The 18294-nt window shown below is 42.1% G+C and overlaps 1 protein-coding gene across 1 annotated transcript in view; it reads left to right on the forward strand.

Annotated features, from left to right (window-relative positions):
- faf1 (Fas (TNFRSF6) associated factor 1) overlaps positions 1-17124 on the forward strand; it is a 63344-nt gene extending 46220 nt beyond the window's left edge. Inside the window, exons 16-19 of the mRNA XM_038715934.1 lie at positions 5166-5246; positions 5816-5893; positions 9536-9751; positions 16071-17124. Coding sequence (XP_038571862.1) covers positions 5166-5246; positions 5816-5893; positions 9536-9751; positions 16071-16154 — 459 coding nt within the window. The 3' untranslated portion in view covers positions 16155-17124. The remainder of the gene's footprint in view (positions 1-5165; positions 5247-5815; positions 5894-9535; positions 9752-16070) is intronic.
- Positions 17125-18294: the final 1170 nt, after the last annotated feature.

Raw genomic sequence — 18294 nt, forward strand, 5'->3', positions numbered from 1 at the left:
TACATCCTGCTTAAGAGGTAAATGGCAGCATGCTGGGACAGATCAGACGGACTGTGGTATACTTGTAATGACAGGCAAAGAATACATACACCTCAATCCCCTTTAGTTCTAGTTTAATGTGCCAACTACATGTTTTTGAATAGTACCACTGTGCTGCTCTCTGTCTGTCAACTACCTCTTTTACTCCAATAGAAAGTGGACAAACAACACTGAGAGATATTTCAATACAAGAAAGTCAGGGAACAGTGGTGACAGTCTTTCATGTCATGGGCAGGAATCTGGTAAAGGTACTCTCACTGTCACAGACTTTCACCTAACCCTCTTCACCACTTACTGATATGTTTACTCAGTGACATCAAACAGGAGAAAGAGCGACACACTATGTGTTTTTGTCCAGGCTGGTATTCAGACAGCTGAGTGTTAGAATAATCCTCACAAGCTTTCTTTTTCCCTTTTCACTTTAATAACTTATGGTAAGAGGTTTAAGAATTAGCAACAATATAGAATATATCTGTATGTCTCTTTGTAGACTAACAAGTGTGATTTAAATACCTTTTAACTTGGTAAGTTATATAAACATTAGGGCTGAACAATTAATTGAAATATTATCAAATGTTCAAATGGAAAGAGCTGCAGTTTTTTTGAGGAAGGTAAAATATATCACACATACAGATGTTTTGGTGTGTGTAGTGTGCCACCTTTGAAATCCTTTGTCATAGTCTCTCTTATTCCCACACTTTTCTCTCTAACATTGTCGTGTCTCTTTTTTGACTACTGTATCTATAGATGACAGATGTCACACCAGATTAGGACTTAACCAGTTTAACATTCAGTCAACCAAACTGCCTCTTGAACAATCCTTATGTGGTAGTCATAGTGTTTCCAGGTATGGGAACCGTGGTTAAGGAATGAATGTTGTCACACACAAACCCCGAGGGTTAGACTTCCTTGGGTGGGTTACTGAGTATTGAGTGACAGCTTTTGTGTTGTTTTTATTGCTACAATTCTCTAGCTTCATTTTGGATTTGTCACTCTTGTCACACTTGAATTAATCATTAATGATAAGTGACAAGAGATATTCAAAGTATTTACAAGTGTCAGATTAGACTGTGAAGTATACTGTAGGTAGGGTCATACGTAGAGTACAGATAGCTAAAGGATACTTTTCTCAGTACCTTATTTTGCTAAATACAAGCCAGTTGTTCTACGAAACCCAGTTTTTCATTTAACATATAAGCCAAAGTTCTAAAATGTTAAATGTTGTCCAAACCCAAGTTGCCATACAGGACCTTTGCTGAAATGAAACAGTCTTGACAAAATTCACATTTAAATCAGGACATGGCAGATCACAGAACTTTTGATGCCAGCTTTCACCACTTGACAGTTTCTGATACTCTGCTACGGACACATTTTGCTTGGTACCGAAAAAGTACTGACATTCAATACCCAGTTTCTATTCACACTGGATGACTGATATGGTTCACCCTTACTGTGTGTGTGTGTGTGTGTGTGTGTGTGTGTGGTGTAATATTGATAAATATTTAAGCTCATTTTGTTGTTTTAATATACACTGCTCAAAAAAATAAAGGGAACACTAAAATAACACATCCTAGATCTGAATGAATGAAATAATCTCATTAAATACTCCTTTCTTTACATAGTTGAATGTGCTGACAACGAAATCACACAAAAATTAGCAATGGAAATCAAATTTATCAACCCATGGAAGTCTGGATTTGGAGTCACGTTCAAAATCAAAGTGGAAAACCACACTACAGGCTGATCCAACTTTGATGTAATGTCCTTAAAACAAGTCAAAATAAGGCTCAGTAGTGTGTGTGGACTCCACGTGCCTGTATGACCTTCCCACACCACCTGGGCATGCTCCTGATGAGGTGGCGGATGGTCTCCTGAGCCAACTCCTGGACAGTCTGTGGTGCAACATGGCGTTGGTGGATGGAGCGAGACATGATGTCCCAGATGTGCTCAATTGGATTCAGGTCTGGGGAACGGGCTGGCCAGTCCATAGCATCAATGCCTTCCTCTTGCAGGAACTGCTGACACACTACAGCCAGATGAGGTCTAGCATGGAACCCAGGGCCAACTGCACTGGCATATGGTCTCACAAGGGGTCTGAGGATCTCATCTCAGTACCTAATCGCAGTCAGGCTACCTCTGGCGAGCACATGGAGGGCTGTGCGGCCCCCCAAAGAAATGCCACCCCACACCGTTACTGACCCACCGCCAAACCGGTCATGCTGGAGGATGTTGCAGGCAGCAGAACGTTCTCCACGGCGTCTCCAGACTCTGTCATGTCTGTCACATGTGCTCAGTGTGAACCTGCTTTCATCTGTGAAGAGCACAGGGCACCAGTGGCGAATTTGCCAATCTTGGTGTTCTCTGGCAAAAGCCAAACGTCCTGCACGGTGTTGGGCTGTAAGAACAACCCCCACTTGTTGACGTCGGGCCCTCATACCACCCTCATGGAGTCTGTTTCTGACCGTTTGAGCAGACACATGCACATTTGTGGTCTGCTGGAGGTCATTTTGCAGGGCTCTGGCAGTGCTCCTCCTGCTCCTCCTTGCACAAAGGCGGAGGTAGCAGTCCTGCTGCTGGGTTGTTCCCCTCCTACAGCCTCCTCCACGTCTCCTGATGTACTGGCCTGTCTCCTGGTAGCGCCTCAATACTCTGGACACTACGCTGACAGACACAGCAAACCTTCTTGCCACAACTCGCATTGATGTGCCATCCTGGATGAGCTGCACTACCTGAGCCACTTGTGTGGGTTGTAGACTCCGTCTCATGCTACCACTAGAGTGAAAGCACCACCAGCATTCAAAAGTGACCAATACATCAGCCAGGAAGCATAGGAACTGACAAGTGGTCTGTGGTCACCACCTGCAGAACCACTCCTTTATTGGGGGTGTCTTGCTAATTGCCTATAATTTCCACCTGTTGTCTATTCCATTTGCACAACAGCATGTGAAATTGATTGTCAATCAGTGTTGCTTCCTAAGTGGACAGTTTGATTTCACAGGAGTGTGATTGACTTGGAGTTACATTGTGTTGTTTAAGTGTTCCCTTACACACACGATTCTTATGTCATCTTGTTTAGAGAAAACATGAAATTTATAGTTAATGCATAGTTATCTTTCTTTTTTTATGGCACTAAACAAAATAACTGTATTTTATTAATGCATTAATAAAGTATCACTTCTTTTATCATTGCAACAGCTGGCTTGAGATCTGTCGGAGAAATAATAAATTAGATTTGCCATGGGATAACTATAGTAAAGCTTTCCTGAAATGGTATTAAAGTGTGATCATTACCCAGATGTGACCTGCCAGAAGGAAATATCTTGTGAAAATATCATAAGAAGGCTGCGTAAAGAGTATAAGTGATTATGAAAGTATAATTTTTCTGTGTGATTATTCATGATTAGTACCAATAACCACAGGATTTTAGTTTACCCTGTGTCTGACAGGACCTATCCCGTGTCCAAGGTGACGTCAGCCTCGACACTGGACTAATGCCATCGCCACTGTAGTGACTTTCAGCCGTTGGTGAATTTCCCTTGCTCCCAGTCCCTCTTTCTTCTTTCATATTTTCTCCTTTTATCCACCTCACCTTTCCAAAGACAAACTCCGACACGAACATAGACGTCCACCCAAACCAGACATTCCACTCTGATAGTGACTTTTATGTCTGTCTGCAATTGGTGCAGCTGGACAGCCACATTGTGCCTTCAACCAACATCTCTGACTCACCAGTCATTCCTACGGTTGTCTGTGTTTTAGCTTAGCAGTTAGTAACTGACTGACTACTCAAAGCAGGTTTTGTGGTCTGCATCTGTCAGCATCATGGGCCAATTTCACTTCAGGTCATTTCACATGCATTTCATGTGAAGAGCAGCCAAAACTAACCAATGTTCAGTTTTAGTCGAGGGCGCTAAACTTTTGGTATTGGAGGAAACATAACCAGGGGAGCATGCAAGGTCCACAGACCAAGAACCAGAGCCGAGATTTAATTTACCTTCTTGCTGTGTGTGTAGCGACAGTGAGGCATAGAGCCACAGTGTTGCCTAAAAACAAATATTGAATTTGCCCCATATAAGATAGTCCACAGAACAGCTTTTTGTAACACATTGCCATATTTGTTATGTGTGTAAACATTAAATGTGTGACAGCTTGCATTTCTGACTTCTGAGCACTAAAATAGGAGTTTATTAGCCCCACTATAAGACAGCACATGTCGAGCCAACTTGGTGAGTTGCCAAGATATAGATGTGGAAAATCTGTTTCTTTTTTCCTCCAAAGATAAGGTCTTTAGAATCACATTGTGTTTGAGCAGATACATGGTGGATTAACTTTTCACATCGAGCCTCTCATGCACATTAGGTTGATCAAAGTAGATGATGCATTTGAAAACATATTACCACAGTACAAAATGAGTATCAAGCATGAGCTACTTGTTTGCGTGACTCATGGCCAGTCTATTTAAGGTAGCCACTTTTGATGCTTTTGTTCCTCTCTACCATTCTTCTACAGTTTCCTTTCAATGTTCATCTATTATGTGGGGCAAAAGCACAAATGTATCCTTTGCATTTTCTGATTGAATACAACAATACACACTGTGCTTTTGCGTAGCCACTGCTTAGCTGCACAGTAGCCCTCTGATCATCACAATAAGCTTACTTTGCCATATCCGGGCTGGCACACAGCATGGGCTTTCAGAAATTAGAACACTAATGGCTGTGCACTGTTAACACAATGGACACTCGTATTTAGTCCCAGTCTTTATAAAACACTTTGTAGCCACAGCAGGTAGAAAGAGGAGGGCTGCCTGTCCCCTTCTCTCTGTACAAACAGGAAGAGAGAGGCAGAGTGAATGAAAGAGAAAGGGACAGTGAAACTGAGATGAGGAAACATAAAAGAGGCTCAGGGTCTGGTAAATGAGAGCCCGGTCACAATGAATTCCCCTCTGGTGCTACTCTTTCATACCTGGTGTTTGTACGTAACCACACTTGACATGCTGCATTTTCTTTTGCTTGGTTCTTTCTGGCTCCCACACCCGGCATCTCAGCTCAGATGTTTTGTCCTAGTGTGTCCTTCATTATGTTGTTAGTTAATGGGCCCCCACTTTCTTCCTCCCTCTCTGCACCCAGGACGAGCGTGAGGCAAGAGAGACAGTGAAGAGAGAACAGGACGAGGCCTACCGTCTGTCTTTAGAGGCTGACCGCAAAAAGGTATTTTCAAAATAAAACAAATAGTCTACTTGAATCGGTGCACTCTGATTTAGTTGTGGTATACTAAACAGTAAATGCACATCATGTATTTTTTGGGTTTAGCTAAAAAAGCACAAGCACCACTTTTATTAAGATTTAAAACATTTTTAAGCAGAGATCACCTCCTTTTTCTATTTGTTCAATTTGAACTAATTTGTAAAACTGTTACTCTACAGTTGCTGCTGTCATTTTAATGGATTTAGCACGAAAATCATATTAATGAAAGACAATGACCCTAGGTCTGAAACAATTACTCGATAAGTTGAGTTAATTTACAGAAAATTATTTATCTTGATAACTGATTCATCTTTTAAGTCCTTTATCATTAAATTATATTTGATTTGAAGACTTGCATCGAGCTTACTTGGATCTCTAACAACATATCAATAACAATTACTCAAAGGAAACTTGACAACCTGTGGGGAAACAGAATAACAGTAGTCAGCATTGCACGTTCACTTGGTATTTTTATTTTGATGCTGCTGTTACGTCCCATTCGATTCGTCCGAGTTCATGTCTTTGTTTTTCAGAGAGAAGCCCAGGAGAGAGAGGAGGCCGAGCAGGTACGCCTGGAACAGATGAGAAAGGAGCAGGAGGAGGAGAAGGAGGTGAGAACACACAGCCAAACACACATCAGGCTCACATTATGCAAATTACCTAAATTAATATTCCAACTTTAGCAGTGCAAGGCTGAACAGTGATATGTTTTGCCAACGCTCAGTGACTGTCATTTAAAAAAAAAAAAAGAAAACCTGTCTTGCTCACTTCACAATAATGACTCAATTAGATTGTGGTTTTGGTGAAGCCTGCTAGTCAATGAAGCATGTGTAGTGTAGGGGGACATATCCTAAATACAGTGAAGCCCGTCCCTGCTAATGTCACCTTACATACACAGTTATTGTTCAATTTAACTGCTTTACATTGGTATAGCACACAGCTTCATATTTAAACCCAAGTGAACAAAAGACCGAGGCAACTCGTGTACACAGGCTTGTGCACAAACACACACAACCTAAGCAAACATACATATTCACTTGAAAACAATTATTGTATGTGAAGAGCGGGCAAATACACACACACACACACACACACTCACGCATGCAGGAAGAACAATAATTGTCTGTGAGGATGGCACCAATGTTGTAATACAGTCTATAATAATACAGTGTAGTCCTCGCTGATTGTTGTTTACTCAACAGCAGAGAGCCTGAGGGCGCTGAGAGGTATTGGGTGACCGGCTCGCTCAGGTGATTTGTCAGTTAAGTTAAACAGACAACAACAATAGAGCGCTGGGCTGGGCCTTCTTAATTATATAACAGTAGTCCACACCAAACCGTGTGCGCTTGTGTTTTTTAAACAACAATAGCCTTGTGATTCCTACGTATATAAATTTTTTTCTGCCCAAGCTCAGTGGTTTCCATGGAGTCTCTTGTGCTAACATACGAGTGTTGTGCTTATGCTACAGTCTAGATATTCATAAATATGAGAGCCAGCCACAAGTGCTGGACCCAGACAATGGCAACTTAAGTTTCGGTTTGCATTTTGTTGTGTGTACATCTCGTTCAGATTAGCTTAGGCCCACAGACACATTAACAGACAAGCAGGTGGAAAGAAAATTGGGAATGGGCGTGGAAGAATTTCAGTTTCATCAGTTATTCTACTTGAGCGATTCCTTTTATTGCTTTAATTGTTTAGGTTTATGTTTTTTGGATGGAAAAAGAATGCAAACATGTTTTATGAAGAAAACATAAACTACAGTACACCTAGAAAGTCACTAAAGGCTTAAATACCTGTAATGTAAGATGATAAATCCCATTCAGCCTACAATAGATCTTCATTTACACATTCCTATTCAAGTGAACAAGTTAATACTGTGTTTTAGCATTTACAATATGGCTGCTGCTCTTCATCTAAGCATTTCACAGTGGCAGCTGCTTCTTTTACTTTTCCTGACTTACAATGTTACCATTTACCGTCAACAGTCTGCTCATATCCTTAAATTGAGATCAATAGTTCTGTACAAGGATATAGGGATAGCCCAGTTTCTACTCGATTGATACTATTTGTCTATTTTCTTGAATTGTTTTATGATCACATCAACAAATGAGCCTACCATGTAAACCGTTTAAAGTTCAAGTTAAACTTTTTTTGTTCTTGTTGTTTACAGTTTTCAGTTGAATCTTACGAGGTAGTAAGCTACTGCTATGTATGATAGAAACTGCAGACACAATAAAAACATCAGTTTCCATCAGAGATCAGGCAGTGCTAGTGGGAATGCTTTCTTAGTGATTTTTTGCCTTTGTGCTTTTGTGCAAAGAAGAGCGAGTGTATGTGTCTCATGTGCCTGTGTAGGTTGACATTGCTATTTACCACCTTCAGGGGTCTTAGCATACAGTTGTGTGGCTGTCAGGTGCATCTCTCCCCCACACCCGTCATCTGTTTGCTTTCTGTGGTTAGCCGAGCACAGCCGGAGAGACAGATAAATGGATGGATAGATGCTTCTGATTATTTGTGTTGAGCAGCCTGGGCCCGAGGCTCGACCAGACGTGTGTCCTGTGGTTTCTTTAGAGACGCTACCTCTCACTTGTGTGGGTGTTTATGCTTGTGTCTGTGGTTGACTGTCTGCATTTGTATGTCCACCACCACACACGCACCCCATTCGGTTATTTGTGTGTGTGTGTGTGTGTGCGTGTGTGTGTATGTGTAGGTTTGTCCCGGGGGGCCCTTTAACTCAGTCAGCATCAGCTCTTATACCTGTGGGAGCTGATGGTGGAGCGGCACGCGCGCTACCCTGCCCACCCAACACCAGAAGCTGCTAATGAGCTACTGTTGTACACTCTTATGAAATATAATTGCATTATGGTGTGTAAATAAAGCTGGGGCGTGTTGTCACAGCATATGCTCCCCGCCTGGCCAAACAGGAACAACAAGCTGGGGAGGAGGCGGCGAGGGGCAAGAGCAGAAAGAAGAGGAATGCTCCAGGGAGTGGGTGAAGTGCGTTTTTTGGAGCACAGGAGAGCTGATTAGTTTTGCTGTAGAAGATGATAGTCGATGGTTGTCTTTGTGCTAGCCACACTGACTCTACTGTATACAGTATTACCAAATGTTAGTATCTGTAAACTATGTTCTGTTGTGGACACTGAGATGTTCAACAGGCAGAACCTCAGATTTACTTAACAGATTAAGTAACATCAAGAAAGCATGAAGCACCAGAAAATAATCTTGGCTGTTTTTAACGTACTGAAATGCTACTTGGCAACCTTCTGAGGTGCACCAGGCTTTAGGGAACAGGGTGAGACACAGGGCAACTAATTTAATAACATTCTCAGGACAAGAAGATCCTTTAATTAATGCAAGGCAACAGTGCCGCAATCAACTTCTTGGCTTGTCTTACATACTTGTTTGGATAGTGTGTCGTCATCTTCATAGCTGCCAGTGTTACTGTGGAATCTCTGGTTTAAATTTACTATAAACAGAGACTATTTTTTTTATAGTTACACTTAATTGAATCTCAGATTTTTGTTTTTTTGCTTGTATTTCAGATGACTTTGTATAAGCTTCCTGGCTTGCTTCCTTTCCTGCACTTATTCAGTTAGTTTTATGGTTCTGTGGCTTCCACCATGGCGTTTTAAATGTGCAAACAACTAAACAAGCTAAATTAGAAATAGTTCTAATCAGGAAAGCATTTGTCCTCCTTTTAATAACTCCCCCACCAATGGTTTGGCTACCTGTCACAATATTACGGACGGCTGACTCTGCTGTCAATAAACAAAATATATAGACTCCATAATGCTAATACACTTGAAAAAATTGCAGCCCAAGTAATGACAGCTGCATCCCATCAGCATCTATATCTAAACATCTCTGCATTCTCTCAACAAAGTAAATCACACTATATCTAGAAAGGTTGTTTTATGCTGTAGATTAGACCTTCATTTCTTATGTTTGACTTGATTTTCATATGTTAGTATGCACAGAATAGAGCATTCATCATTCAGTCATATTTCCAGGAGTTGGAGGAGTCCTCAGCTTGTATTTGCAATTTCTTCCTCCATACCCGTCCAGTGTGATCAGAAAATAATTCATGATTCCTGTCACCTCTGTCTTCTACAAACAAGGCAATCCAAACAGTTGGCAGCTATTTGCACAATAGAAATCTGCACGTTTTTGGTGATTATTAAGTGTTTCCACAATTGTCCTTGTGCTGTACTGACCAAAACAGTCTTGTTTTCTCCACCCTCTTCTTGCAGGCAATCCGCTTGTCATTGGAGCAGGCGCTACCGCCAGAGCCCGATGAGGATTCAGGAGAGCAAATCAGCAAACTGCGAATCCGCACACCAAGCGGCGAGTTTCTGGAAAGGCGTTTCCTGGGAAGCTGTAAGCTCCAGGTCCTCTTCGACTTTGTGGCCTCCAAGGGATACCCCTTTGAAGAGTTCAAGCTCCTCACCACCTTCCCTCGTAGAAATGTGAGTTGTATATCTTGTCATCTTGCAGAGAAAGCAAGCACATGTTCAGAAAAATGATTAACCCCCTCTGCTTATGTTCGTCCAGTGAAAACACATTTAAGCTGTGAAATTCACAAGTGGAGAGGGACAGACTTTTCACTAAGACGGGGGTCGAATTATCCTGTTGTCCAATCTCATTTTGTGCCGTCTTTCATGACAGTTCTCTGCCCACACAAACAAGTGCTAAATTACTGCAGAAGAGTAGCAGCAGGTTATGAAGGGTTCTCGGCCACAGCTCACATCTCTGCTGGAGAGATCCACAGCTGTAATTGGCTTTTCCATTTGGGCCTGGGCTGAACCTCAGGCGACGGCTGGGAGTGGAGAGCAGCAGGGACAACAGTTAAAGGCAATCTGTTGTGGCAGATCGATGATTTAGTTGTTTTCTTTGCTTTTTTTCATTATTGTTTTCATTGTGTGCTACAGCGGCGCTGCTTTTGTTTACTCATACCTGTGAGTGGGGCAAGTTAAGCCAACTGTTTATCCATCCACCTGCGCACTCATATTATTCAGTGAATATTAATTAGTATCAGTCCATTGTGAATACAGTACACTGTGACTGTGTTAGGATACAGTTGTCAGCACTAACAGTAGTATTCTCTATGGCTCTTCTGCTAACGCCCGGCAGCACTCAGCCAACTACAACCTGTCATTAGAGTGCTCGGTCGCCGCACTCTGTGGTAGTGAGCTAATGAGCACTGTTTTAACTACCAGTTTAATTAGCCATGCTGCTGGAAACAAAAATGGGATTTCCATTAATCAAGAGAGGAGTGCATGTGGAGGGGTGGTGGTATAGAGGTGTGTGTGTGTGTGTGTGTGTGTGTGTGTGTGTGTGTGTGTGTGTGTGTCTGTGTGTGTGTGTCTGTGTGTCTGTGTGTGTGTGTAGGCTTGCCCAGGCAGTGTGCCACCGTAGTCTGTAGAGACCACTGGGGCACAAACACCTCAAACTAACACACACATTAACGCGCAGCTCACACTCTTCATTTCGTCAGAATCACACACTTCAACACATGCACAAATATTTTCAAGCAAACACATGCCCCACTCACAACTTTGTCACTTAAAGGATTCACAGTTGTCTCTTTATAATCAAGAGTAAACATGTGTTTGAGACAGAGATAAAGATGTGTCTGCATCGCAGATGAAATTCCGGCAAAAACAGGATGGGAGGATTAGATGGGTTGAGAAGCAAGAAGAGGATGGTGACTGCAGAACTAGTCGAAAAAAGAGAACAGAGAAGACAAAAGCTTAAACAAAGAAAAGATGTAATCAGAGAAACAGTCTGAAAGAGAAAAGGATAGAGAAGACAAGTGGAGAAGATATTAAAAAGAAGAAGATGGGAGATAATTCCAGAAAACAGAAAGGCAAGAGATTTGGGGAAATAGAGGAGGGAAGCAGCTCAGTGGTAGTGCCAGTATGAGGCTGTGAACACAGGCCCCTGTCTAATCCTGCAGCTCTGTGTTGTAATTAAATGAGAGGGAGCATAGAAAGCCTCCATCCCGTCCAGACGCTCTCACTGTTGCTCTGCCAGGATCAGAGGATGGAGGATAGACCACTATTGCATTTGTAATACTGCACAACTGTTGAAACCTTCTTTCCCTTTCCTAGTTTTCAGCAGCTTTGCGCAGTGTCACTCTTTCTTTTGCTATTTCCCTCCTCGTCATCCTGCTTTATCTCATTTCCATTCACTCAGCTGTAACACAAATCAGCGGATCTACTCAATCCAACTTGAAAAATTCAATCCAAAATGAAGCGGAGTTGTGTCGTATATTTTTGGCTAAAACTGCAACGTTATTGACCAGGAGAAAATTCTGTATTGTGAGTTGAGAAGTCTAGTAACACTGGTTTATTCTCATTTGTAACTAAATTTTTGACAATTTGAGATTAAACATCAGAGCCAGATTAGATGTCTTTGATTCAGGATTTTTCCACTTTCCTGTAGCTGTGCGGATAAGTGTCTATTAGTCTCCAATTTTTGGACTCAGTCTCTTCCTCAACATTTGGTATCAGTGGCTTATCTCTTCAGCACTACAGCAGGCCTTACACTGGCATCATTTGTACTAGGCTTAGCCGTGCTCAGGGAACTAACCCTTTCTCCGTTTATATGACTGTCAGTGAGTTTGAGAAAGGAGGGGGAGACTTTTAGTGTTTCAGTTTTCAGCTTTTCATTCAAGAATTTCCTCCTTTTCCTTTGATACTTGTTGAGCACAAACCACTATTGAAAGGCCTGAGGTCTTCTTCCTTCAGCTCGCGGTGAACATGTTTAGACTGCCAGTATAATAATCGGCAGTTGGGTCTTCCTGCCTGGCTGCTCACAGACACCCAAACACTGTCAAAACGGAGTATTAGTTTTCTCACTGTGATACTGTACTCTATTTCACCTTCACCTAATCCTTCTCCCAGCTCAGTCAGTGAAGTCGCTCGAATAATTCTTAGACAAAACCTGACGTGCAGAAAAATAAACAGTGGCACAGAAGAAGCTGTGCATTGTGCTGAAATAGATTTTACATCTGTGTTTTGCTTTTCTTGTCCTGTTATCTGACAGGAAGAACCACGGAGGTTTATTTTAAAAGAAGTTTCACTCAAAGTTGCTTCCTCGGGACTGTTCTTATAATCTTCTCTTCACATAACACAAACCCACAGCTCCACAGAGCTGTGTGGACTCTGCTTCATCTCAGAACATGGGTGTGAAATGTGGCTCTGGCTACGTACACAGGACGCCATCTCCTTGATTTCTTAAAGTCTCCCTTATCACTTATATCTGATGTATGTCCATAGTTTGACACTAGAAGGTTGTTTTAACATTTATATATGTACAACAAATTTCTTTTCTCTCACTTTGCTTGTGCTCTCCTTTTCTCTTCTTCCCATGTTTTTTTTTTCTTTTCAGTTTTTCCCCTCACTACTACCCCCCATCCAGTCTGTGCGGTGCATTTGTCCCTTTGAAGTACCGTATTCTGGTCTGTTCTTTTCTGTTCACGCCCCGGCGCTACGTGTTGTCAACGCTCCTGGCAGCAGATAATGATCTCCCACTGCTTTTGTAATTGGCCAAATAAACACTTGACAACACTAGTTTTAAACAGACACGTTATTTGGTTTTAATTAACATAGTAGGGCCTGTAATGGCTTCATTAAAAATGCGTTATTTCAGCTGCACGTTTGATTATGTTGGAAGCGGACATCTTGAGGGCCTGTGTTTATTTTCCCTTTCTTTTCTTTCATGGCTGAGCGTTGCTTAGTATCGCCTCCTCTGTTATCAGTGTGTTTTATTCATTTGAATCAAGTGACTTACAGTTGTGGTATTTATTTTAAACTTCACATTAAGTGCTAATTGTGTGGTTTTAACCGTTGAAATCTGCTGTTTGATCATGCCAAATACATGGGGTGATATTAGCTAATTATTTTATGTCATACGATTTTTAAGGGAAATAAAGATAAAATATCAAAGATTGCCTAGAAGTACCATCTGTCTTTTTTTTATTTGATTCCAGTTTTAAAATTAGGCGTTTTAAGGGTGAGCTTCAAGATATTATATTGCCTCTTGAGACAGCTCAGTTCAGTTTCTGTTCTGTTCATTTGTGTATTTAAATTAACAACTGGAACCCCCCCCCAAACTGGAAAGTTAGATGAAAATCTTTTCAAATGAATTTCATCTTTTAAAATTGTCAGACGGTTCCCTAATTCAGGTGATTGATTTGATCTAAATTGGCTGATGAAAATTATATTGACTCAAGGTTAGAAGCAAACTGCAAAGCAGAGAGCTAGATTGTGTCTGTCTTATGTATGTATGTATGTATGTATGGCTGTGTAGGCACAGGAGGAGAGAGTATGGCTTAGGCGGAGCAGAGGAAAAACAACAGCTTTGTTTGTTGACAGATGCCTCCATGCTTATGGTCTGTTAATTGGATAACAATGTAAACAATCACCGATGGCGCCCGTCTCCTGTGTCAGTGTGGCATCTTGTTTCCCTACTTTCTTTTTCAGAGTCAGATGCTGCTCTCTCCCCGTCGTCTCTCCACAGTGCACTATGAGCACAAACTCGCATCCTGAACTCACAAAGAAGACACATCCCCACACACGCTTATATGTAGTCCATAGACGCACGTCTATACACACACACACACACGCGCACGCACACACGCTCCACCCCAAAGCCTCATTTACCCCTACCTGATGCTGTGGTGTCATAACAGCCTGTCGGGTTCATTAGCATGGCAGCCATTTGTGATGCGCTGCTCCTGAGGTGGGAAAAGGAGCGCAGCAGCCCTGTTGGTTATCTTCCCCCACCGTTGGGATGAAATATGTTTGCAGCAAACACACACTCATAAAGACACACACACCATTTTAGCTCTCCTCATGGCATCTTACTCCCCACTGTGCTATGAGGCAGCTGACTAGGTGAGGGGCATAAGGTTGATGTGGCAGCCCCTCCTTGCCCACGCTAGGCTCCCCGGGACCCCGCTGAAAAGTCAAGAGTCTAAATGACAAGTTGAAATGAGAACAAGGAGATGAAAGACATGGAGTCAAAGACCGCCGACAAGCACATGGTGTGACATTTCCAAACACCTGTGGGAGATGGATAGATTGTCGTAATTTACTTGGCTTCTTTTTTTTTCACCCTTTTCTCTGAGTCCTTTGACATCCTGTAGTTTTACAGATTTTGGAGTTAACACAAGTTTAAATGTGTTTTAATTATTTTGAAGGTTTACTTATATCAGTGCGTTCACTGTTCGTCAGCAGCTAACGTAGACTCAGTGTTTATTACAATGCAGTTTTGACGTTGTACAGTGGGGGGTAAATTTTTTTAATTCTTCTTTAGTCAAAAACCAAAAAAAAAAGTTTGATTATAGTGATGTGTTCATTTATTAGGATTTGGACTTTTAAAAGTACCACTAATAAGATTAATAAGACACAAGTTGTGGTTGAGTTCATGGTTACAAGGTCACATTTCAGTCCCTGCTATAGTCCATCTCACACCTATCACTCTGCTTGTTGTGAGGTTGACCTTTACCACTGCCCTCCGACCTTCTACAGCCGGTACAGGCACTGGTTAATTATCCCACTGTGAGGTTAGAATAGGAGCCCTAATCAGAGAGGCTGACGCAGCAGTCATCAGATAAGCCCTGGACACATCTCGGTGTCACACCACCTCGCCCATTCAGCCCAGGTGTTAGATTGGCCGATGTAACACAACCCCTCCGGTGATTAGCTCACATAAGCTAAGAGGCTCACAGTGGTGGTGGGTGTCGGAGGGAGAGTCAGATTGTTCTGTTTTAAAAAACATAGGTCAGACCCCCTTCATGTCAGCTAACTTGATCAGCTCCGTTGTGGGTGGTACTGCATTATTGCTCTGCTTAGCCGGTGTGCAGAGTATTGAACACAGATAAATGTTTCTCTCCTCTACACCATCAGCTACGTTCCCTGTTTGACCTTTGTCACAGCTGAAATTAGCCATTATAAGCCATCAAAAACAAGTTCTCCTCTCAATTCCCACTACTCTCTTTCTCACATACATATACACACACACACACACACACGGCAAAGAGCTTTTACAACACACACACACACTCTCTCCTGTCCTGTAACCTTCATCAGTTTGTTCTGGCTTGGAACCTTTTTAAGAAAACAAACCTGATGGTCCTCTTAGGGAAACAAAGCTCTAGCTGCTCAGATTACTGCCTACATTTTTTTAAACATGATGTTAGAATAACACACAGGATACACACTCTCTTACCAACACACACACACACACACACACACACACACACACACACACACACACACACACACACACACAGCATTCAGTGAATTCAGCAGTAAAGCTACACTGTTCTCCAGTCTGGATCGCAGGGCATGTATGGTGAGACCATCACCAAGGGATTTCAGTAGCTTAGAATGATTCAGGCCTTGTCCAAACTAATATGGATAAATCTGAGAAACGCTAGAAATGATGGTTAAACTTCACGTTCCCAACTGCAGTCATAGTTTTCTCTCTCAACACAAAACTTCCAACAGGAGACGAAATGTAAGGCAAGAAGTCATGATGAAACAGTTGTGAATTGATGGAACATTTTTTTAATACCAAACATTTGTTGGTTCTGAAGATGACAGTTTGGGATCTGGGAAGTTGTGATGTTCATTATTCACTATTTTCTTGACTGAATTATTCATGTTTGTTTGAGGAAGAAGATTAGTCGATAATGAAACAAATCGTTATCAAACCATGTGATTGCCGATGGTCTGATCTATTTCCTCTACTCCTCCCCCCCTCCTCTATTCTCAGATCACCCAGTTGGAGCCGGGGTCAACTCTGCTGGAGGCCAAGTTGTTTCCGCAGGAGACGCTCTTTCTGGAGGCAAGAGAATAGGCACTGGCCCTCTGCTAGCTGAGAGGACCGACTGACTGACTGACTGACTGATGAACTGGCTGGACACACACTAGTCACCGAGCATGGGCCCTGCCAGTCTGGGCCTACAGTACACACACACACACACACACACACACACACACACACATATACACACACACCAACACACAAAACCATCCTCTCAGACGTAAAGAGACACACTGGCATGCACATCCAGTGACACACAAGTGCAAGTAAGCTTCTCTGCCCTCGGCCTGGTCGTGGCACATGAATGCCTAGTGTACACGTGTTGCACAGAGGAGCAAAGACAGTATCACAAGCACACAGCCAAACATTCACCCCCCCTTTCCCCAAAAAAACTTCTGTCTCTCTCTCTCTCTCAACTCCTCTCACACATTTCACACACTTCACGTTCCCAACTGCTGTCATGGTTTTCTCTCACAACACAAACACAACGCAGTACAATAACAGGATTGAAAGACTGAGAAGACAAATCTTTGTCACAGGAAAAAGGAAAAAAACAAAACATGGACTTCTTCCCCTTGTTTCCACATTCAACACACCAAGGCTGCTTTTTCAGAACATGGTTTTTGTGTTTGAAATCTAAAATAAATTAAATAAAATAAACTGCAAGAAGAGATGTTGCCTGGCAGAAGTCTGGGCTATCTCATCTCCACCTGTATTTACCCTCCCCCAACTCTTCTTCCCACCCCCTCCCTGCTCCATCTCCCATCCCTCCATCCGCTGTCTGCTGCGGGGACGAGGCATGATGGGACACCTGCAGCATCTGCAGTGCCCGGTCAGTCTCCGCTCCCTCCTGGTTTTAACATCCACTGCTCCACAAGCCAACGGATTGCTCAGTTTTCAATTCTTTTTTCTTTCTTTTTTTCTCTTGATCCTTTTTAAGTTTGATGCTGTATTAGTTTTAGTTTGATATACATTATATAAAATATATGAATATGAACATCAATTTGTCTCGCCCAGAAATCTGTTGAAACACATCATGAAACACACACCAGTTTTTTCCCACATGTGATTAGTTTTTCGTAGTTATACAAGGCTTGTTATAGAGGTCATATATGTATATCTATTTCAGGGGCTCCGGAGTTTATGGAAGATCATCTGGTTTTATATCAAACTTTAAAATCATATCAATTTCTTGAACACGTTATAGGGGGAGCAAAGTGGATTCATGGAATCTATTGACTATCTAGCAAAGCAAAGAAAAACGCATTTGACATTTTTGGTTTAAGTTTAACAAATGTGACTTTTGTCATTTTAATCAAATCTGAGGTTTCTTGATTAGCTATGAAATCTGTTCTCTACAAACTTTGAGAGTTGGTTGCTTTAAAATGGACACACATCATAAACCGAAGTCTCAATCCAAAGAAGTCAGTTCTGTGACACTGGCTGCTAGGGACCTTGATGTCCGGGACCTTGATGTCCGGTGTTCCTGTTGTTGTTTATTAATGTATGAGAGAGACGAAACAAGAGGCTCACACATCACAGAACTTGCAGCCTGATTTCAGTCAAGATAAACAACCCTGCACAGGTTGTCCAGTTTCAGTTTTTACACATACTAAAGTTTCGTAATGCATCTTCAAATCTCTGTTACCACTAGCAGACCTTTTGCATACTTCTCTTAACAAATATTTTAATATTCTCATGCAGACACCACCTGGTAATATCAGCCCCACCGCAGCTAATTTCCCTCCTTCAGCGAGGAGAGATCACGCAGGCTTAGCCCTCCATCTGTAACAGGGCTCCCCTGTCAGCTTAAGGCAAAGTTTGAGAACCCCAGCAGAGCGAGTGACACAAACAAACTGCTTCAGGGGAACACCACTGAGGCTGGACAAGAATAGATTTGCACATGGGTTCAGTAAGACGCACCAAATTGGCATTTCATAGATTATGTGTTTGATATGATTTTTGTTTTATAGATGATAGTGGACACCGACAGGAAACATGGGGGATAGCGTGCAATGTTTGGAGTTCGGCTAAATGCAAACTGATGATGATGTTGTGACAGGGTGTACATAGTAGACGCCCAAATGTGCACGTTTTTACACTTCCGGAGTCTAAAAATCATTTCAGCTAGAGAAATGACAAAGTTGTCGGCATATGCGTGTTTTGTTATGCA

This window comes from Micropterus salmoides, unplaced genomic scaffold (assembly GCF_014851395.1).
Source record: "Micropterus salmoides isolate LMB-PRFRI ecotype aquatic unplaced genomic scaffold, ASM1485139v1 Ms_hic_scaffold_13, whole genome shotgun sequence".
NCBI classification, from domain to species: domain Eukaryota; kingdom Metazoa; phylum Chordata; class Actinopteri; order Centrarchiformes; family Centrarchidae; genus Micropterus; species Micropterus salmoides.